This window comes from Halichoeres trimaculatus, unplaced genomic scaffold, assembly GCF_033239565.1.
Source record: "Halichoeres trimaculatus isolate MK-OKI-2021-1 unplaced genomic scaffold, fHalTri1.1 fHalTri1_scaffold_10, whole genome shotgun sequence".
Lineage (NCBI taxonomy): Eukaryota > Metazoa > Chordata > Actinopteri > Labriformes > Labridae > Halichoeres > Halichoeres trimaculatus.
In genome coordinates, this window is record NW_027437187.1 from 14,015,372 (window position 1) to 14,039,084 (window position 23,713).

General features: G+C 40.8%; 1 protein-coding gene across 1 annotated transcript; it reads right to left on the minus strand.

Annotated features, from left to right (window-relative positions):
- Window positions 1–4,639: 4,639 nt before the first annotated feature.
- Window positions 4,640–22,600, minus strand: has3 (hyaluronan synthase 3). Its single transcript, XM_074678527.1, has 5 exons — window positions 21,909–22,600; window positions 13,202–13,295; window positions 12,170–12,720; window positions 9,329–9,430; window positions 4,640–8,283 (listed from the first exon to the last, which is right to left on the minus strand). The coding sequence occupies exons 2-5, from the start codon at window positions 13,293–13,295 to the stop codon at window positions 7,354–7,356; spliced, it is 1,677 nt and encodes a 558-aa protein (XP_074534628.1). The 5' UTR covers window positions 21,909–22,600; the 3' UTR covers window positions 4,640–7,353.
- Window positions 22,601–23,713: the final 1,113 nt, after the last annotated feature.

Here is a 23,713-nt window from a genome sequence, read left to right on the forward strand (position 1 = left end):
TTTTTTTTGTTGTTTTTTTTGTTTTTTTTGTTGTTGTTGTTTTTTGCTGTTCTGGGATGAGAAAACTTGAAGAACATCTGAAAACAGAAGTTTCCATCCTCATCTTGCAAAGCCAAATCCTCAGATCACAGCACTGGGCCATATCTAGTGATAGTTGTGGTTTGAACTGTTATGTTATTGATACTTGGGAAGAATGCTCTGGTGTCGAGTATAGCTTCAAATTTAGCTGATCTGTTGTTGAAGGATGAATGACAGTTGCCTTGAACATTAACATTGGAAGAGAATTTGTTCAGATGGAAATATTTTGCTCCTCAGGATACAAGCTTGGACTTCTAATCGCTAAACCTTTTGTTTATAAATGTCTCAACATATTCTTCATGTAGAAATAAGATCTCTCCTTGAAAGAACTGGTTGCATTGTCACAAACAGAGTTGTAATATCCAACTTAAACCAGTGTATCATTAGGCCAGTAAGGTAGTATCAACAATTCAGTTTTCTGATATAACCTCCTTTCTAGAAAATTAAATTCAAAATAAAAGTACTTAGGATTAAAAAAAAAAAGATATGGTGGGGATTTTTTCTTACAGTGTGGTGTACCATACCTTCAGCACTGTGTGCATCAAATGTAGCTAGGCTAACAGCGCTAGCAGTCACCTGCTCTTAACTCTGTGTTCAGTGTTTAAAAAAGTTGTGGTTTTTGTTTGACAAAACAGCTTTCATAGATTTTTTTAGAAGTATACAGGTGTGTGTCTTAGTCTTTTCCACAGTTTAAAAAATGTCCAGTTATGGTAAATACATGGGATTAGGAAATGAGAGAAAAAGCAAAAATTCCTGAAAAAAGTCTTGCACTGCTCCTGAAAATGACAAATTATTTACACCTGAAACAAGAGACTGTCATCGAAGAATGAACGCAGTGATTCAAACTATGAATGTCTGTGCTGTGAGAAAATCAAACACCAGCTGAAGTCAAAAAGTATGTAATGATTATCTGGTAAGATGTATACTGACAGTTTCAACGAATAGTTAATGCAGAATGTAGTGAGAGGACAAATAGGTGTGTGTTATTCACTCTTAAGCACAGGCCATGTGGCATGTTTATTTCTCTTTTATTATGAGGCTACATTTCCAAAATAATTAGAACGATGTAAACCTGTAACAGCCAAATTTTTGCTGACGACCTTCTGGGATATGATTCATAGAAAGGAGTGAGAACCATGATGCTGAATCTGTATTCTGTACTACTACTGTGGCTTCTGGTTATTAAAAATATTAACTTGTTTAATTTCTGTCTGTATTTTAGTTTCACCCTGCTGTAAATTGAGTACATGAACAGCAGCTTGGCAAATAGATGGAAGGGGATTTAAATCAAGACAGCTGCAGAGTTGACCCCATTCCTCCTGACAAGACTGGACTAACATTTCCTCAGAGCTGACTCCTAGTCCCATGATAATCTCAATGCATATTCATCAGGATTCTGCCTAAAAGTCAATGAGTGCATCTCATTGGTATACAAAGTCTGAGCTTCACACGAGGTTTCGTTGTGTTGTGGTGATGAATTTTTCTTGGCTAATGAGGAGCCTGTCTTGCAAACGCATTCAGAACAGTTTTTGTGATCACCTGAGTGCAATTTTTCCTTATTCATTTTCCCCATTTATTTATTCACAACTGATAAAAAGGATACCTGCAAAACCTGAGCACAACCACCACCGTGAAAGTAAAGATGTTAAAAAGCTTGAATGAAACAAGGTAGGGAAAAGTGCTGCACTAAAAAAAAAAACCTATTGGAATAAAAATTTGAAACTGTTTTGTTTGTTTTTTTTTTTCTTGTGTGAATGTTTTGCTGTTTTGTTTTTTCGTTTATTAATTTAATTGTGTGTGGATTGTGCCTGACCCCCAATACAGTTTCCTCTTTTCTTTTCTTTCTTTCTTTTTTTTTTTTTTTGATCAAAGTTGATAAGAAAAAAAAATCCTGAATATACGTCAGTTTACGTCCGTCCATAATAATACTATTTTAGAATCATCACAAAAAGAGAGCTCATTCAAAGTGGCAGCCAAATTATGTTACTCTTTCAAAACTCAGCTTTCGAACATGAGGCCAAATAATTTACAGCCTGTAAGTTTGTGTGATGAGGGCGGGTCTCATGTTGAGGTGTAAGGAAGTAAAAAGCCACCTTGTTTTCAGCGTGGGTACTGAAGGAAGCCATTCACTCAGCTGCTGTAAAGCTTCTGTCTCCTGGGCTCAGCAGACACCTCCCACACACACACAGACGCACTCACTCACTCGAGCATGCTGGAAACGTGGTCTAGAGTGGTTAGTAGATCAACCTTAAAGTCAAAGCTCTGTAAATTTTCCCTCGTAGGCTCTTTTTTATTGATGTGCAGTAAAAACACTAAAAAAAATTTATATTTAATCAGATGTCTAGATTATCCCTATGATAAGACTGTCTGTAAAAGCATTAAACCAAACCAGATCAAATGTAAACCTGACTGCATTTGCAATAAAGTCAAATGTACCATAAAATATGAATCCATAAAGAATTTTAAAACAGTGAAGTAAAATAAGAATACAAAATGCCGAAGGGCTGAATGCTGCCTTCATAGAGACAAAGAGGAATGAAAAGATTAGCTGCAGCAAGTATGGCCTACTAGACAAAGAGCAAAAGGGGAACAGGCAGGATTCCTAATTGAAAATACTTGTATTGAATCGCAGTATGGCAAAACAAAAGAAGATGATGCAGTGTTTCTGACACTGCATAACTTTACTGTAGTCTTCAGTGCACCACTGCAGCAGAGACAAAGACTGCTCAGCATATGTGGACCACCAAAAAAACAAAAAACAGATTACAAATAAATGTCTTTCTTTTTTCTTGATTTTTTAATCATTTCTTAAAACTACATCTTTATAAATGTGGCATTGATATGAATGAAATGTTCAATATGTTTGTTTCACATTTGTTATTGTTTTTGTCTAATGCTGTAATATTTCACTTCTTTTCTCCATTGTAGGTAAGTTTATGTGAACATCAGAGATGGGGAAAAAAAAAAGAGACATGGATCTGTTTAAAACAAAGGTTGTGTGTTAATTAGAGGTGGGTGGATCGATCCAAATATCGATAATATGGATACCAACATTGGTATTGATATTGAATGATATCAGTGTAAAAAAAGATGCTCTACTTGAATAAAAGTAGTCACCTGACTGTGTCTGCTCTCTCTGCTTTCTTTTCTCTCTTCTTAAAAAAAGATTTTGTTTTTATTTCTTTTCAAGTGATATTTTTTTCTATTTGTCTATTTAAGAAAAAAAACAGAGGTGCACTTAACGATAACATGTCCCTTTATTTTTGAATTGTTTTAATACACAGTTCTACTTAAAAAAAAAAAAAAAGAAGATTTTTTGATTTTTTTTTTAATATAAAATTTGTTTTGGTGTGATGATTCTTTGTGTTTTGTTTTTTAAAAAGATGAGTGCAACAATGGTAGAACGTTTATTTATTTATTCATTTTTGTATTGTAGGCTTTAACTGCTCAAAAAGATTTTGTTTTAATTTTACCTTTAAGTGATATTTTTTTTTGCAGTTTATTTTCTTAAGAAAAGAACTCCACTCATAAAAATGTTTTGAGGAAAATTAGTTTTGTTACTGTTCTCTTGTTTCTAAACATACATTTTTATCATGACACTAAACTAATTTGTAGTCACCTTTAAACTTTGCCCAAATTCTGTCCTCAGTTTTAACAACATCGTCAAAAGAAAAAAATCACAAAAACACCTAGAGGTTAGCAGTTTGATGACACATCAACTTTAAATAATGTAAAGATATTAAAATATTGGTACCAACGATATTGGCCCTGTAGTTTCTTGGTACTGGATCAATACCAAAATTCCTGTTATTGCCCACCTCTAATGTTAATCTAATCTTGACAGGTGCAATAACAACTGTTATGATCAAACAGCTTCAAATGAGCATATTTTCCTCCACATTCAGCCATGAAATCACTCACAGGTTTGTCTCAAAAACAAGTTGAGCATACTGGTCACGTAGTCATAAAAACATGCAAATACAGGATTTAGAAAGACATGTTATTAAGTTTGTGATGTCAGCTCTATAACATATATGATAAATTTATCTTCCTCTTAATCCTCAGGAATGAAAAGAACTGCTTCAGATGTCAGCTTAAGTTATCCATGATCCCGTGTACGCTTCCCAGGATGTATTTTTCCATACACTATCTGCAGTCTTCTTATTAAATCAAACACATGGCAAATAAATTCATGTCTTAAGCTTAATGCTGAGGCTGCTGTATCAGTATGCCTGGTCATAAGGCACATCAGGTTGTCAGTGCTGAACTACTGTTGCTCCATGAAGCCTTGGTTTTAAAACATTTGCTGGTCCTGCTGATTACTTCCTGTGACTGTATTTCTTTTTTTATGGAAAAGAGTTTGACCCAAAATGTCAGAGTATTCTAAAAAGGATAGCATGTGGTAAAATGTCACGACAGTCATTAAAATCTCAGAGACATTTTGTTGTGAATGAGTGGATTGTGTCTGAAACAGGAAGCGTTTTTAATGACTTAGGAGAATGCCAGTTTTCTGCCCGAGATGGAAGCAGCTGAAGAAACGAAACCAACCAAGCCCGTGAAGACAAATTCTTTTAATGTATGTGTCCTTTTTGAACTTTCAAGTTTTAACTTACACAGCCTGCTTAAATAAAACAATATGAACACAAGTTAAATGGCACAATGAGACATTGTCTGTGTAGGCACATATATGCTGATGGTACACGTCTGAATCTGTCAGTCCTGAAATCACACTTAATTTAAAATAGAAAGAAACAGAGCTCTCACGTCTTTGGTCTTCAGTCCTTACACCGTTGCAGATGGTAGGAAAACTCAAAGGATACATTTGGTGTAAAAGGACACAAATGTCCAAAGATAATAACAGAGTCCAGTAGTCACACTCGACAATTACAAAAACAGGAATTGGCACCTTTACAAGTACTAAAAGTGACCATACAAAATTCTCTGAAACACTGAATGCAACTTCCACCCAGTGGTGACAGTAAACAGAGAATTGGACCAAGATGTGCATCAATAAACTATTCATTCATTCAGAACTGCTCAACAGCACCAAAATACAACTGCATGTCACGTGTTCAGATATGTGCAGATTGTCTGTTTGGGTAAATCGTTAGCTGCTCCACAAAACACAGCCAGAGCGGATGATTGTGCTGATCAAGGATGATGAGATTACATGATGACCCTTTGCTGTTTGTTATTGTAGCCAGGTAGCTGCTTGAAATCCTCTGGAGTTTGCAAATGTTGGAAATTTCCGGAGCAAATGTTTTCGCAGGATTTCCAGAGATTTATCTGGAGCTTAATTCCATACTTAAATATCCATTGGTATTATGAAAGATCATTAGGTTTACCATATTCCTCCAAGCTTTAGTTTTAGTTGTGGTTAACAAAGTGTAAATGTAAATATGCGATTTAGTAGACCTATGTGCTAAATCTAACGTATCTGTTAAATTTGCTGATGGCTAATGATCGTAGTTAATTGAGAACGTTGGGTCGTCTAGCTCCAGTCCTAGCATTAGTTTGACTGATAACTAGTATCACTCTAACTTGGTTGGTCCTCCAGTGTTTTGAAATTTCATGAAATGCACAGAAAAATGTATGGAATCATGTTAAAAGAAAAGGACCTTGATTTTTGAGCATCAGTCAGCAGAGTTTTAGACAAATGTTTCAAATACCTTACATCTCATACCTGTGAAACAAAAGTCTGAAAAATAAAGAGCCAGAGGTTGGTGGTGGCGATGTCTGTGTCTGAATTGATGTTCTGTATTGAAAAGCTTAAATTTTCTTTTTTTGTTTTAATTTCTTTTAGGATGATTGGTTCATGAACCAAAACTACTATGCTGAGTTAATTAAAACCTACTCTGAGAACTAAAATAAGAAGTAAGTGTTGAGTTCTGGCCTCACAAGAAACATAGAAAGCAGCTTCTGGATGCTTAAAAAGGCTCTTTCACAGAGAGCTGTAGAGACTACTGGAATATATTTGTGCTACCATTATGTAATGCAGTTGTGTCTACTGACACGAAAAGGGCTTTCATATCAGAGACATAAACTAAACTTGAAAAACAGAAGTTTGGAATTCATGTTTGTTGAAAGGATCTAGTCTTAAGAGGGAGGAATGGTTTCCTGTAATCCCAAAATTGTCTTAGTTGGGGTTAAGCCTACAGAGGAGAAAGCTCTTTGGATTCGGATGGTTTGAGATCTGTGCAGTTGAGGTTGGGACTTTCTGGAAGCTGCGTGCTGTCACTGCAGTTAGGTCGGCTTTCAGAATCGCTTCAAATTGCAGTGCCGCTCGCAGACCACGCCACCTGGCTTTGTGTGTTAACTTTAGAGGATGCCACACAAGGAGAGGATGTTTATGAGTTGTTTCAAAGCATGGTCTGAAAAAGAAGATAGGGATAAGATGCTATTTCTTACAACAGGAAGAGGGCTGAGGATTTGGAACTATATCTCTGAAAAGAGTAAAAGCATGATACAGATACTACGACTGAGACTGAGGCAGAGAAGTCTATGAGGTTCTAAGACGACACAGACCAAATTTTAAAGTAAATATGCTTGCCTGCTTGTGCCTCGTATTGCTTCAGCCTCTCACCTCTTTTCTTTTGTGTCTTTGTGGTTATCAGGTGGAACATTGAAGCACCAGGATCTTCCCACATTTTTGCTGATGAGTCTACATAATGCACAGATGCACCTTTCAGGTTTAAAGCTCTGATTTACGACTGATATACTGATATATGACTACGCCAGATGAGCCAATGTGAAAACTCATCTCTTTATTATCTTTTTTGAAAGGGATGTTTATCTCAATACTTTATGTTGCTAATGATAGCCAATACTTTAGTTCATGTCATCTTTAATAAAACAAAGGACATTGAATGAAAAATGGACCACCATGACTTCCTTTGGCTCTTTCCTGCTTTACAAATGTGTTCCCACAGCCTCATTCTGCTTGTTCCATCACAGCCTGCACCAGACAACTACCTAATGTTCTTCTCAGCATTCACATTTACAAATGTGTGAGCATTTAATTATTTAGGCCAGTACTGTTTAACTTTTCAATATGAAGCACCATTGAGCCTGATAGAAATGGGAGAGCTGCTGTGTGGATCCAGTCAACCGCCAACTAATTTCAATTCCCTCTGCTCCCATATCAGTTTCACACCTCTGTAGCACCAGTGAGCTCATACGTGAGCTGATCACTTGAGCAGGGTCAACAGAGACCCTGCTAGAGTCATACAGCAGAGAAACACCGCCCAGATGTTGGATCTGTCCCTGGTAGCAGGTTTATGCCTCTGCGTACGGTAGGTGATACTGCTCTTCACGCTTGTTACATCGTTTGGCTACGATTGCCAAGTAGAGCACCAACAGAATGAGCCAGTAGCAAGCGTAGAGTATCGTCCCTGCTATCAGTAAGGCTTTCTCTGTCTCACTGAACGGCTCCTGGGTTTCACAGTAGATTGTGTACGCCACACCCCCAAGCAGCACCAAAGCCCACACTGTGACAGGCACCGCACCAATGAAGTTGATAACAATCTTCTTGCGCCCTGATGTGCCCCATCCGGCCTTGTTGATGGTGAGCAAGGCGAATAATTTGGCAGGGAGCAGGCTGGACATGTAGAGCAGTGAGTAGAGGGACATGAAAATCATGACCAGACTGCCACGGAGGAAACAGGCGTAGGTGGCCTTCACCATCCCCACCAGCTGGACCGTCAGAAGGAAGAGCAAGATGTTCCACAACCTTCCACGGTAGAAGAGATGGATTACCGTGGCAACCAAGAAGAAGGGGAAGAAGCCAGTAACCACTGACTCGTAGGTCATCCAGAGGCTGTGCTTGTGGAACCACAGGGCGTTGTAGAGCCACTCACGGAAGTAAGACTTGCTCCATCGAGTCTGTTGGTTGAGCCAGCGCAGGTACTGGGTTGGCGTTTCAGTCTGGCACTGAGATCGCGCCGTGTATTTTGTCTTGAAGCCGAAGCTGAGCACACGATTGGTGAGGTGGCGGTCATCGCCAAAGCTGCACTTGGAGCCTAAGAAGGTTTGGTGGTACCAGGGCTCCAGGAAACGCTGGAGCAGTGAGTTCCTGTACATCCCTAGAGGGCCACTGATACACTGGACGCATCCGAAGTAGGACTGGCAAGCCCGCTCAATGTTGAATGCCATCCAGTAGCGCACGCTGCTGAGGAAGGAGATCCAGGAGTCGTACTTGTTAAGAATCTGGAGGAAATAAAGAAATGGAATCAGTCAAAGAGATCAAGAAAAAAGACAAAACTTCAGGTTTTGGTTGTAATCGGACATCTTTTAAACATCAGTTGTTGGTAGACTCTTATCTAAACATTTACAACTATGCTCACATCTATAGTACGCATAGTATGCACATCTATAACCACTCTTAGTCTAAATATTTTTTAAAATGGATGAGCTACAAGAAAAGATCCTCCCCTCCTACAGACTGTGCTATGTCATTTTTGAGCCATTTGTGCTGTGGCTGGTTACGTTTAATTGTAATGTTAGAAAAACTGAATTGGCATTTCAACATAATTGTTAATGGAAATGCCCCAGCTTTTACAGCCACCCTCTAGTGGACAGTCAATATATTACATTTTGCACTCCTAAAGGTAAAGAAACATCATCATTGCTAAGACCAGTATAATCAAATCTATCTTTTTAGTCGAACTACTCTCGAAGATCACAAGAAGAGGATCCATTCTTCAGTTCAGTATTTATTCTTGTCACAGGTAAAATTTACAGCGCTGGTCCCAAAATAATGAGCCCTGATATCTGAGAGCAGTACAATTTTATAACGGTCATCGTTACGCCTCTACAGAGGTTGAGTTTACCTAAACGCCCGAGAGTCATTGGCCAACAAATATGACTGACACCACTGTCTCAACCCACAGCTGGTGTCAGCTTTCAGAGAGATGTGCTATCAGAGTGTTTGGCTGTCGAATCAGAGCATGGAGCTTGGAGACTAGGTGAAAGTTTACTCAAGGTCAAAGAGACCTCACAGACACTGGTGACATGAGCAATTCATCTATCTGCCAGATAAATATACATCAACCCTGAGAATAAACAAGAACAAAACACAGGACTAGATAAAATGCTGAGTAAAGTCAGTTATTGTTAGAATATAAAACACCAGAATTTCTAAAAGTCTTAGATCTAAAAAAAGAGAAAAAAGAGAGGGACAGAGGTAGTCCAAGGTAGTTGGATGTATTCTTTGTCTTAGGACATCATTATATCTCAAAGTATTACATGTTACCTGAACGTCTCCACCAACCCCTCCCACCAGCGGATCATCCTCAAGAATCTTCAGCATCTCAATGGTGCATGCCGGGTCTAAAACAGTGTCTGAATCACACACCTGTGGATGAGACAGCAAAACAAACACACTTCTGTAATGCTGTAGGTGAAGCACAGCGTATAATGCTGCGTCTTGTTAACTGTGGGGTAACGATGAAGCTTAAATGAGTGAGAGAAATGAGAGACTGCTGACAGATGTCCCAGCTGGTTCTTTTTGGCTGGACGGACCTGGGTCAGCTGTGGACATGACCTTTGACCCAGAGCCCAGGTAGAGAGGTCATGAAACAGCTGGCTATGAAAAGAAAGAGGGGGCTGTTCAGTTTAGGATGCAAAAGTATGGAAAAGGATAGAGTAAAGAATGGATAGATTGATGATTCAGGGGAGAACGGAAAGATTGATTTATGAATGAAAGAATGGATAGATGATTAATATAGGAATGGACGATGGGTGAATTGATGATGAATGGATAGATTGATAGCTAGAAGACTGATTGAAAGAACAGATGATAAGATGATGATGGTGAAATGATGGACTGACTGATGGTTTAATGGATGAATGAAAGAGATAGATAGATAGATAGATAGATAGATAGATAGATAGATAGATAGATAGATAGATAGATAGATAGATAGATAGATAGATAGATAGATAGATAGATAGATAGATAGATAGATAGATAGATAGATAGATAGATAGATAGATAGATAGATAGATAGATAGAATGAAGCAGAGGCAGAGCAGATTTGGGACCTGATACGCAGCAGACTTCTGTTATGGCTTGTTTTGGATCGTGCTGTTGAACTGAATTGGACCTCTGCTGATGTGACTTTGTGTAATTAGATTACTTTTACAGCCATCCCTCTGTTCCAAGTTTAATTTGTCCTCTGATGGAAACCGGTGTCGGGCTGTGCTGCCATCTTTCATTTAACATTATATTTGGAAGCTGTCTGAAGAAGGTGAAACAGAACGACCAAACCAAATAAGACAGGTGCACCAACATTATTCTCTGAGGACAGGCCAGTGACTGTGAAGTCAAGACATTACTAACATGACTGCCACTTTTCATTCTGTTGTTTTTGAGTTTTGACTTTTGTTGAGACTTCTGCCATGACTTTAGTTATAGCAGCTATTGTCCACTAACTGATCACACAGAAACATGCCTGACATGTGAGTGACCTCTAAACACCATGTGGTGACATATAATGCGGGGGAAAGAATCTTACACTGGGCTGAGTCAAGCCTGGTGATAGATTTCTACAGATCTGATAAAGCCAGAGAGCAACTAGCTTAAGCCTTACAAGATTCTGAAATCAGGTTGTATCTCACTCATAAGGAGAATCTTCACAGATCATCTTCTCTTAAATCTTAAGCACGCTCTAACAACAGGATTTGAAAATACTGACCAGCACACACTACAGGATTTCAACAAGGTTATTTGACCAGAGAGAGCGATGCACCACATGTGCTCAGTTGTTTGATCTGAGGTTTTTAGCGAGCTGCTGGGACAGGAGGAGAGAGAAGCGGAGCTGTCTGCAGCGGTGTCTTTCATCCATTACGCGCACGCAGAGGGACAGAGGTGAAACTGTTGCTGTATCAGCCAATAATGGCATGATCTCACACCGATCACTGATAAAACAACAGTTTGCTACTGTATGAAAATGACGTGGTTATGTGTTATTTTTAAAGGCATTATTGAACTGGCTCGAGTGGGCCAGTGGAGCGCAATCAGCTGACCCAGAGCCTTTCAGTTTCACTTTGAGCCTGCATTTGTTGTCTGTTGTTCGGTCTCTTGTAAGGGGGCTCTCTCTCTCTCTCTCTCTCTCTCTCTTGGCTGTTGTCATCCTCAGTGAGAATGAATGTTGTAATCATCCAGATAAATATCAAACATGTTTGAAAATTATCGGGGCGGCTCCGACAAGTATGTGAGACGACCGTGGGGCTAAAGATTCATCTGTCAACTACTCACACGAGAAGATAATCTTGGCCCAACGTCAGTGCCGATTTTAGTCCCCGACCAGAATTCTTCCCCGATTGTCGAATGACCGAATCTGGGTTAAATCAGGCCAAGAATCCTGTAGTGTGAGCCAGGCTTTAGAGGCTGTTTACACTACAGCGGATTTAGGGTGAAAGGCAAAAGTTTTGTTCCGTTTCAGCCTCGTGCTCATACGGAAACGCCGTTTCAGCCGACCTCAAACGCAAACTTTTGGAAAATGGCCTCCAGACTGGGATTTTTCTGAAACACTGCCAACACAATTGCCATGTAAACAGTAAGCCGGGCGTTTTGGGTGGAAAAGATGACGTCACAGTCCGCTTCGCGCTTCACACATACAACAGGACAACAGTGCCGTTATTACGATCATCACGTTGTGCTTGTTCTGCTGAATCTGCTGACTGTCTTTCAACAAAATGTGCATCTGTTGCTCCACTTTTGCACTTAGTATTTCCCGATACACCAGTTCAACTCTACTTCAGTGGAGATCTCCCAAAAGCGGCTTCTGGACAAGACAGTTATAGCACCAACTATAGGCCTAGCATGCTTACTGATTTTTAGGGTCCTCGGCCTGAGCAGAAGGTGGAGGGCACTATTGTTTTCCACTGTATTGTAGCGTTTTCAGAAGAAACGTTGTCATGTCAACGGGGCCTTAGTTTGACAAATTGGAGATGTGTAGCATTAACTCCACCCTAATATCAACCCTGACTTCTGAAATACTTTTATTTAAATACACATAGTTTTAATCTTTTCCACTCCCCTTCAGTGCAGAGACCCATGAGTAGCGTTCTCAGTGTTTATGGTTCTTACCTGAACATAATCCACGCTATCCCCCAGCGCTTTAAAGGCAGTGTACATCACCTCTCTCTTCCCTCCCCACTCCTGCATGATACAGGAGTAGCGGCAGCCTCTGACCAGTCGAGCCACTCGTAGTGCCTCCTCCATGTGCACTGTGCTCCTCCCTCCTCGCTCTACACATCCACCTCCACTCCCATCACTGTGATAGTTCCCCTTCCACACCATGCTGCCCGCCTGGTCAGCCCCGCCCATCACCTCCTGGAAAATGTCCATCATGTAGCGGTCCTCGGGCCTGTTCCCATCCACCACTAGCACCACCTTCAGCCCAGGGAAGGAGATCCGTCTGACACTGCGCAGGCACTTCCTCAGATAGTCTGGGTCTTCCTGGTAGGCAGCGATGCAGAGGGCCACAGTGCGACGGAGGTGCTGTGGCCGGGCAGGGCTTCTCATACGGCGATGCTCCAGGAAGGCAAAAAGGCTCTGGAGGAAGAGGTGGAGGGAGAGGAAGGCACCATAGAGGCCGAAGGAAAGGTGGTGCTGCTCAGTGTGGATAAACTGGTAACCTGTACAAAACAGAAACACAGTCAAAACAAGTGAAAAAGAAACTTTCAGGTATTTGAGTTTGTTGATCGTTTACAAGAAATGGATGAAGCCAGTGAACGCCCCTTAAACCTGCATTATCTTTCATGCCAGACTGTAAAGATGTTTATGAGTGTCAGTTAACTTTCTTGATCACTAGTTTTAAAAGTCTTTTCAATACAGCATCATATCTATCAAAATATTATGGCCTATATGCACTGAAAAGGAACGGTGACTTCCAAACCAAATGATATTTTGTGAGTTTGGTGTAGGGTATGGAAAGAAGTGATCTTGGACCTTAATATAAAGAGATAATGTGTCACTCTTTATCAGATGATCTTGAGCTCCCCAGGGGCACTGCAAGAAAATTGGACCCCCCCTGCCGTGCCACTACTTCACTGACCACTGCAAATGTCCAGCATCTACTTCAGTCTGAAGTTATGTGTGTACAAAACAGAAGTTTACCTGTGACGTAGGCCAACAGGATGGTGAACAGGACCACCGCAGCAAAAAGGGTGGTGACCACAATGTTCAGCGCATTCCTGCAGCGAGAGGGCATCTGGAGATGGACGGGGAGGAGTGGGGAGGTGATAAGGATCCCAACAGATGTCAAGGTGAGGACCAGAGTCCAAGGTACAGGGGTAGGGGATTTGTGAGGAGTGAAGATGAGACAGAGGAGGGAGAGAAAAAAAGAGAGGTATTGAAATAAAAAGTGGATTCAAGAGTTGGTTAAAAACTGCATATAAGTTTACCTTCATGGACACAAACACACTCACATGCATGCACACGTGACAAACTTGAGCATGTTATGTAGCACATGAAAGCATTTGATCAACACAGGTCTGTTGTATACATCAGGTGAGTACGGGACGAGGGCCTCTGGACTCTGGACTCTGACTGGAAGCTCGAACAGAGAGAGCTTGTAACGCCTCATTAGGTGACCTAAGTGCCACTTCCTGTTTTTTGTGTTAAACCTTTCATCAGCTGAAGCTCACCAGCATCAGTCACTGACATCATGGAGACGTAGAGCCACAAAAACCAGAGGAAACAGTAACTGCCCAGTGAGGCACAAGTTTATAACATCTACTACTATTACTACCCAGCTCCTGCTGCTGGCGGCACTAATAGAAGGAGCATCACCACTTTTCAAATGGAAAATTTCAAACTTCTTAACCCGTTTTACTGCAAACCTCCTCCTCCTCTGCAATAACCCTGAATTCACAAGAGTTGGGAAACTATGCAAAGTGTTTATTAAAACAGAATTTGGTGGTTTGCTAATCTATGTACAAAAATGCAGGGCCCAAAACCTATAACGACTCTGCAGTGGAAATCACTGCATGGCCTCAAAATCACATATAACACCACACTGTGAACACAAGTTTCTTTGCTATGCAGGTTAAAACTACACCATACATAGAGGACACCATGTTTAAAAATTATCCAGAAACATCAGCAACTTCGGAAGCAACATAGAAAACTGTTCTGTGGTCTGATCGATAAAAACTTGACACTCTTTTTGTAAAAATGGACACAGGATCCTCCACTCCAGAGAGGGATGATCCAACTTGTTATCAGCACACAGTTCAAAAGCCAGTATCTGTTCAGGTTTGAGGATGTATTAGTGCCTATGTTATAAGTAGTTTACTTATCTGGAGAGGCAAAATTGATGCTGAACTTATTTAAAAGTTATGAAGCGACAAACGCTGCCATACAGACAAAATTTTTTCAAGGGAAGATCTTGCATAATACAGAAAAATGCCAACTACAGCTCGTATGTATGACAACAGCATGGCTCTGTAGTAGAAGAGTCCAGGTGCTAAATAGGCCTATCTGCAGTGTAGATGTGTCACTTATTAAAGGTCCCATATTATGCAAAAATAACTTTATCAAGTCTTTTAGTGAAATTTGTGGGTCTTTGGCTTTCCTCCCAGCCCACAAAATATGATATTTAATGACCAAACCTGTACTTAGTAGTGCTTGTGAAAGTAAAATCCTGACCTAAAACGAGCTGTTTGGATTTTGGGGATTTGCCGAAGTCAGCGATTCCATTTTTTGACCAATCAGGAGCAAGTCTGACCTCATTGGTCCACCGGAGCAGAAATCTCTTCAGCAGCAGGGAGGAGAATGCCAGAGTTGAAGAGCCATCACTGCTCTATTGTTGGCTGTAAACAGCCACATAGTTCCATGCTCAAGCTTCCCATCTCAGAAGAAGACAAGACTAAGTGGCTAGAGTTCATTTATCAAGGAAATGTGCCAGCTACACTCAGTAAAACTGTGCATTTGTGTGCTAGTCACTTCATGGCCGACTGCTTTTCCAACTTTGGACAGTACAACAGAGGGCTAGCAAATAGACTGGTCCTAAATCCAGGCGCATTACCAACCATCCACCAACAAACCTCAGACCCTGGAAATGTGAGTATTTTAAATGCTGTGTGCTGTGGAGCAGATGTAGGAGCTTTTCCTCAGTGTTCCTCCTGTCTCTGAGTTAGCTTCAGGATGCTAGCTTTAGCTGCTGTTAGCCTGTTGTTTAAGCCTGTAATGTTACGATAAACGAGCTTCACTGTCTTCTAAACATTGTGCAGTCGGAGCTCGTGGCGCCGCTCTTAGTGATGTGGGGCGGTATCAGCAGTGGCTCATTTACATGTGAAGGTCACGCCCACTAAATCAGAGCGTTCTGAACAGAGGGGCTATGAGAGCCTGGAAACAATGCTGCTGTGCTTGATTTATTGGCTTTTTGGACCAAAACATGTTACTACCATTTCATGAAGACATCAATGATCCATATTAACCTGCAGAAAAGGAGCACAATATGGGATCTTTAAGCCCAGGCCTCATTTAGGTGTTCTGCCAGAAAAATGACATACCCAAATTGAAAAAAGTCTATATCTGTATCTATATACGGTCTGTTTGAATCATCCTGGTGTCTTAATGAAGCACTTGTGAAATTTATTCAGAGGTGTCAGTATTGGTATTTACATCACTGACTCAGAGTAATAACATTAGTATCACTCAAATGAACAGAAAGTTTGGTTGAAGTATGACTTGACATTGTTTGTTGCTGAGTTTCTCCTGTTTAATCTGATGCGCAACATGGCTATATTTATACATGATAAGTGCTTTGTTTTATGCCTTTTATGCGGAGTGACCTCAAAGTCACTCAATTGGGGACCTTAGAGTTTGCCTTTAAAATAACCCACCATAGGGTTTTTTTTGTAATCAAACCTTCAAACTTCTTTATCACTACGAGTGTTTAAGGTGCAGTGCCAAAGATGTTGACGTAATTGTCTCTGCTGCAGCACACAGGCTACTTCAACCACATCACTTCCTGATGAGCCTCATGGCAAGCTGTTTGACATTACTCTGCGTCCCAAAAGTTTCCTGTATGCTAAATTCAACCACTCCTGGAATTCTACCTCTGGGAATAATGGCCAACAGAATACTTACATGCAGATATTTCTTCATGGATATTTATTTAAGTAAAATGGTTTCTTGATAGTGCTACAGGATTGCACTATTGAAAATGGCCACATTCACTGTTTGCTTTGATGGAACCAAAGAATAATATCACTGTTTCTACTTTTCTTTTATTCAGATACTACTGTTATTGTAACCACTACTGAAACTACTACTACTGAAACAACTTATCAACAACTTCAACAAAAAATTATAAGTATCACTGGGAAACTACCACTATATTACCAAAGCTACTAGTGGTACAACTTCTAGATATACATCCACCTCACAGTAGAGAAAGATCCTACAGCTGAACACCACCTGCCCCCCTGTCCTCTTCCCCCCACAACCTCCTCCCATCAGCCCCTCTGGCACTCTCTTCTCCTCTCTCAGGGTTAATAGCTCTAATTAAAGGCCAGCGGAGGTTTGGCCAGCGCTCAGAACCAGTCAAAACGAAGGAACAATTCTGTCCTTTCATTCATGAAATGACCCCAAACCTCCACCCCACCTGGCCCGGAGAGAAAACCCCATCTCCTCATTGATCCGCTCTCTGAGTGGATGCACAGATTCACATGCTGGAGCTGAATCACACTTCAGTCTCAGTAGATTTGAACTCTACATGGGCTGAGTCCAAGAAACCTGTCTGTGTGACACTGTCAGTGAGGGGAATTTGTGAAGACATTCCAAACGTTGGTATCAGATTCCCTAATTTCTTCTTCTTCTTCATTCTCTTTTGTATTTATTGTCCTGGTAATCACTGCTCATCCCTGTAATGTTGGTCATTCACAGTGAATCATGTCTTGCTCCGTTCAGTTCAGGTATCAGCCAAATGAGGATGAAACAGTGAAATGACTTACAGTAGGTAAAATATTTACATGGTTGCTGCACATTTTCTATTTCAAACACTTCTCATATTGTTTGTTTTTTGTCTCAGTTAAAGATAAAAAAGTGAAGTGACTGGAAACTGTTACATATTAACCCCTTACTGCCTGAATTTATAAACAATTATAGAAATAGTTTGTTTTTAAGGTTTTCTGCATTGTTACAGATGTTTATTTAAATGAAGATTGTAAATTTGAGTATAGTACACACAATAGTTATAAATAATTCACATGAGAAATTCATCCCCTGACCAATATGTTGTGACATAGTGGATCTCATACGATTTTTGGTATGTGTAGAATATGAATCAATAGGTAATAATGAGATACAAAGGTAATTCCAGCTGTATCAAGATCTGACAGGGTATGTCGCAAATCTGCAACAACAGGCATTAAGGGGTTAAATTTAAACAGCACAATTATTGTAGCCTTATCTGTATCCTGAGTCTATAGACATAATGTTTATGGCGGTTATTGTCTTTATCCAGGCCAGAATATAACTCCACCTAAATGTAAAGGTTTTTAAAACTTCAAATATTAACTTAGTTTCAAGCCTGATATGTTCAGGATGTTAATAAATGATCTAAAAGTTGTATGTGATTGTTCAGACAGTCTGAACCCTGGTTTCAGAACACCCTAAACAAACTATTTGACTGTATATCCTTCTGGGAAATGCAGATGTGTCATATGTTAAGGTCGAGGAGAAGAGGCGTTCTGCTCAGAGTGTGATCCATGGTGGATTATAGCAGCAGGCTGGGGCAGCATGGTCGGAACGCCCCGAGGCCCCAGGACAGATAACAAGCTGACAGGGACTGCTTGATTAGAGGCCACAGTCACCAGAGGGCTACTTGGCTGGCAAGGAGCTGGGATTAGTCAGGGGACCAGAGGGGGGGACAGGTGCTATTAGCCCCAAGGTGACATCTGCCGCTGGCTGTTCTGACTGCAGCACATCCCCTTCCTTGGGATGTATAGATGGTGAGAATAAATACTCTAAAAATTTTGGGTTAATTTGTGCTGACTACCTTTGTGTGTCCCATAAAAACTTGCAAAATAACATTAATTATTTAAAGTTATCTAGATTCCCTTTCACAGAACTGCACAATGATGCAGAATTCAATAAGCGTTAAAAGTCAGCAGCTGAGAGTTCAAAAAGGAGGCTGTTAGTATCATTTTAGGGGGAAATGCAGTAATGTCAACACCCAGGAACTAGTTTTGAAGACACTCACTTAAATTGACCCAATGAAATTACACAATATGAAAGTTTAAGTAGAAGAACGAAGGGAAAAAAACATCACCTTATTATTTCCCATGTGAATGCAGTCCATCTAGAAATGAGACCTGGAACGGTCTTTGGTTTTTTAAGTAGACCCCATGTCCAAAGATACTCTTTTAGTCATTATGGCCACATTCATCTGGACTATGGGTATGTGGTCCAAGTCTGCCGCCAAATCTCCAAATCTCCAAATCCAGACTGAGATCCATGTAATGGAGCACATATTCAAGATCATCATTTAATAAACGATCCAGGGTTAAGATAACTCGAAATGTGAAAAAAAAAAGAAAAAAAAGAAAAGAGGAGCCTTTTTTAACAAAAGTAAAAAAAAAAAAAATCTAAAGAAAAGATAATAAAAAACTGTATCCAGTGATTATTCTACATCCTGGTATGAGTCCAATCTTTCCTGTTGTGTCCCAGCTGTGTGGGAAGGATCTCATGCATCCAGACCATCTGAGAGTCCAGGTGAGGAAGTGCTGCAGAGGGTTTTTTTGGCTTTGGGTAGGATCTTTACCTGACTGAGGTGCAGAGGAGGAGGGAGGGATAAAAGGAAATATGCTCGAGAGAGGAGAGTGTTGGGTGGAGCAAGAGGAAAGGGAAGAGGATTTGGGAGGTAGAATTAGGAGAGTGGACAGTGACATGTACTGACACTTTGTGTCATCTTAAGTTCACAATTAAGCAAATGTTAATTAAAGGATTAAACAGGACACAGCAGAAGTCAGAGGTCGTGAGGTGGGGATGAGCTGTAGAGAGCCTTGAGGTATGAAAACAGACCAGACATTTGGTTTTTAGAAAGATCGAATCTGTTTTAATATGAAAGCTTGATGATTTCTAAAGTTATCTTAACACTGGATTGATTTCTTTAATAAACACATGAAAGAACTGGTTTAAAAACCTGTGATAGGGAAGTAGTGACATGGAAGAACTAAACTAACCAAAATAAATATTTCTACCTGTATCATAATGTGTGGGATTCCGATAAAAGTGCCACTAGAGGGCTCTCTCAGTGTCCCCACACAGTTCTTAGCAGCACAAACTCCTCTTTAGAAATCCTCATTACATAATGTAGGAAGTGATGCAGAAGTGGAAAAAAGAGAGGAAAGAAAATACAACCAAGTATTTCCCTAATAGTAGCATAATCAGCTGTAAAACAGGATACATGCTGAGCCCTCTGAACAGTCTAAACCAGGAACAGGTTAAAGTGTTGAATAATCAGCCTGTTTGACTTCAACACTAGGTGTAAAAAGGTCATTCATTTGACCCCCAGGTTTAAAACAAAAAACATATAATACCTGCTTTACAGATTGTATGTTTGTAACTTTAAGTAACTTGTTTAAATCCTAACTAACAATCTGTTTCTGAACCTAACAAAGAACTTCTTCAGTAACAACTTATCCCAAACTTACATAATCAAATGAAACATAAAGCAGTCTACAACAATGAAATGCAACATACTAACATGGCCACAACACAAACTGTGACAACATCTCTGCACTGTAAGGCCAATGAAGTACATTTAAACCCCACCCCCTGTATCTGTAGAGTGAAATTAAATCTTTGGATCCAGTATGTCCGTGAAGGGTCTCAGACATCCACGTCAAGATAATTCTGATCTTCAAACTCAGACAAAGCTAAGGAGATTTCTGGATCCAGTTTTAGAGAAGATTTGATGTTTGATTCTTTAATGGCTTTTAAAGGAGCTGCAAAGAGTTTTTAGCTGATTTTAAAATAGAAGAATGAGATTACTAACAACATGACAGGTTATTTTTTTTAATTAAATAATGGTGCTTGTGTTTGGGATTTTCGGTAAAAAAAGGCTGAGCACCCTCCTGATAGTGGTTATATTTAGGACATTCATTGTGAAACTCAAGCACACATCATGGTTCATCATAATCATAATTTAGCATGAAATAGGAATTACAAAGTTTGATCATTCTTATGTTAGAGTTGATCTTTTTTTTGTTCCTCTTTTGCATCCCACAAAAGTCATCTCAAACAAAGAAGTAGAATAAAAAAGAAGATTTACTTTTTATGAATTTGCTTAATTTATGAATTTATGAATTTCAGTGTTGATCAATATTTGGGTGCACACATTGATACTTAAGTTTCAGTTTCTCTTCTCTAGTACAAATTAAACACACTAACAAACACAATAAACCTTGTTTTGAAAATTGTAAATGTATTGCTTTTCATTTTACGTCATTTTGGTTATGTGTGAGAGGATGTGTGTTTGTAAGACCTTGTGTGTGATGTGGCTCTCTGTAGTTACACAGTAATTTTTGTGGCTCTTTGTCTCTGACTGGTTGGCCACCCCTGATCTATAGGACAAGGTGATGGTGCTTTTGGGACATGTAGTCGTCATGTGAGGGAAGTGTTATGAAGTTTGTCCAGAGAGGTCACCAGAATCAGCACAACATCAAAACTCCTCAGAGTGCCTTCAAAGTGTTGGTACTGAGCGTCTGGTCGACCTAAAACATTACCATTTGATGATTTACAGTTAACTCTCGTAGACGGGGACAAATCAACACTGCAAAATGTTACTGCCAAAAGTTGTAACAAAACTATTTAATCTACTTAACATTTTAAACAGGCCATAGACCCACCCACTGCCTGTGAGCCCACAGGTACCACTCAGCTCCCTTTTGCTCGTACCACAGCACCATTAAATAGATCCTCATCCAACCGAAGAAACAAAACTCACAACCAAAAGATTAATAGCAAAGTTAGTTACGAGCTGAAGTTGTGATGGAATCCAGTCTTTTATCATTGAATCTGAATATTCTGTGAACACCTGAGGTCCCATAACGTACCTGTAGTCTGTCAAATATCAGCAAGCTCCCCTATAAACAGTCTCCAGACCATCCAGGCCCAGCATGGCAGTGATGCCATGGAAAACCCAACGTTTTCCTTTGAGACGCCAGGAGTATTTGAAACAGGCGCTCTGAGGCGTTCCTGTCTACTGTTTTCCAACGGATACTGTCTGCCTCCACACAGAGGAAAAACAGCACGTGTACAACAAGCCACACTGTGAGAGCAGAGCTGTAGCTGGGTAATTTTACATCCCTCAGAAAACAAAGCAGAAACTAGCAGCAAGTTTTTTTTTTAAATCCCATTTCAGTGATTTATTCAACTAACTCTCTATCTCTCTAAAACACACACACACACACACACACACACACACACACACACGCGCGGTGCCAGGCATAAAAAATATTTTCTCTGCCTCATAGTGCAAACACAGTCATCACAGCAGCCTGCGCACACTCACCTCTTTGTCCTGCATTTCCTGACTGAGCCTCCATGATGCTAAGTTCACATTTTCAAAAACTTTCCAGTCCCCTTGAGTCCCTGTTCAACATGCTTTCTCTCATTTATGAACAGTTTCATTCATCCCCACTCTTTAATCTTACCATCTACCTGACAAACTGGAGGGTAAATCGCACCAGGTAATTTCACCAAACCTTTCTTTAAACTCTAAGTCTGACCCACTCAGAGGTGGATGAGCAGTAAAATAATGTTTTTTTTCCTTTAACTTTACATCATAGGTTTTTTAGCTGAAACATACCTTCCTAATCCAGTGGACCCTCTGACTCCGTCTCCCTCCGCCTGGTCCGTCCGTAGAGCCGGGACGTCCAGCTGTCTCCTCTCCTCAGCACAGCGCTCTCCTTGTTCTGACCCCCTCCTCTCACCAGCTCACACTACATCTTTATTCCAACTTGCTCGCTTAATTCAGGAGATCCCACATCCAAAAATACAGCAGGCAGGCAGCTGAAACCACCACCCTCCACCACTGCTCTCTCTGAGCCAGCCTCCCCGCTGCCTGCTCCTCCTCCTCCTCCTCCTTCTATCTCCCAGGACTGTCCCAGGGCATGAAGCCCCCCAGCTGAGATGTGAGGAGAGGTGCTCAGCCAGCAGCTGATGCTGGTGCAGTCTGACATCTGTAGATCTCAGGCTGGAGGCGGCTGCTCGTCTCCTCCCTTCCTCTGGTGCTCTCCATCCCTGAGCGAGGGGCCAAAGTGATGCTGAAGGTGACGGTTCAGGGCCACAAATGTGATGCCGGCTCGTGTCCTCAAGAGGGATGTCTTCCTCTCCTGCTGCGATGAATCATCAACCCCTCTCTTCTTCCTCTTTTTCTTGTGCTGCAGTGTCAACTCATCCCTTCATTTGCAGCAAAACCTGCATCTTTCTCCCTCCTCTGTGACACTGTCCCGCCTGGCTGGCACACCGACACTGCTGAGCGTCTCCTCCACAGCTCGGCTCTCTCTTTCTCCTCTCCCCCCTCTCCCCCTCCCTCTACTCTCATTCACCCCCCTCTCCTTGGACACCCCAGCTCGCTCCCTATCTCTCTGCAATGCAGCCAGCACCTCCAACAAGCCGGGGGACTGTTTGACCGGAGCCCCCTCTCTTCACCATTTCTCCGCCTGACTCAAAGCATCCTTTATGGAGCTTATTTATCTACCCTCCCTCCCTCCTTTCCTCTCCTCTCCTCTTCTCTCCTCTCCTGCTTCGAGAGTGAGCCTGCTGACGTCCTGCAGGTTGCTCCACCACAGCTTGGCTGGCAGCCTGAGACAAACTGCAGTACCTCTGAGAATCAATAGACTGCTGCTGGAGCCACCTAAACACATTTCATTAAGGTCAGGTAATAGAAAGCACATTACCTCAGTGTCATAAGAAAATATAGCTGAATATGTAGTTTCTACAATTAAAGGCTTCTCAGACTCCTCTCTACACTTCCCCTCCTGCCCCACAGACTAACACACTGCTGCTCTGATAAACAAAGAAAAATGATGACTCTATGACCAACTGGATGACCTACCTGCTTGTCAACCTGCTTACCTGTATGCACACTCTTCTTGGAGTCTTTCATGAGCTAAATCCAGCTGATTAGCTGAAAAAGACTGGCACAGACAGGCTGAGGGGTACAACGACAACTATAATGACTTTATCTCTCAAAACACTCGTGGCTCATCCTGTAACATAAGAGAGGTTGTGCGTGTCCAATCATTTTAAGCCTACCTGTTGGATCACAAGTTTTAGTCCAGTCATCAATCTGAAGTCCAAAGTGTTGTAGTTTCAGACTGAGTCACTAAAAGGTAATTTGAGTCGAGCCCTCAAAGCAAAAATCAATGTGTGGATCTTCTGTTGGCATCTTGGCAGGAACTGTTGCTGAAAAAGATGGCAAACATGCAAACAAGTGAACACAGCTCTTCCTCAAAACTTGGAAAATTCCTGAAGATCTAAAAAAAGCTCACAAAAACTACCAAAAAACGTCTTTATCAGTGAATAACTGAAAGTCAAAATGCAGTCAACGAGAGAATTCAAGTCCAAACTTTAGCACAGTTGTTTGAAACACTGAAAAATACTCAAGTG

Coding starts and splice junctions, on each gene's coding strand:
- has3 (XM_074678527.1), bottom strand. CDS start 13,295: ATGCCCTCTCGCTGCAGGAATGCGCTGAACATTGTGGTCACCACCCTT. Junction 9,431..12,169: donor ATAGCGTGGATTATGTTCAG/GTAAGAACCATA, acceptor TCTCATCCACAG/GTGTGTGATTCAGACACTGT. Junction 8,284..9,328: donor GGGTTGGTGGAGACGTTCAG/GTAACATGTAAT, acceptor TATTTCCTCCAG/ATTCTTAACAAGTACGACTC.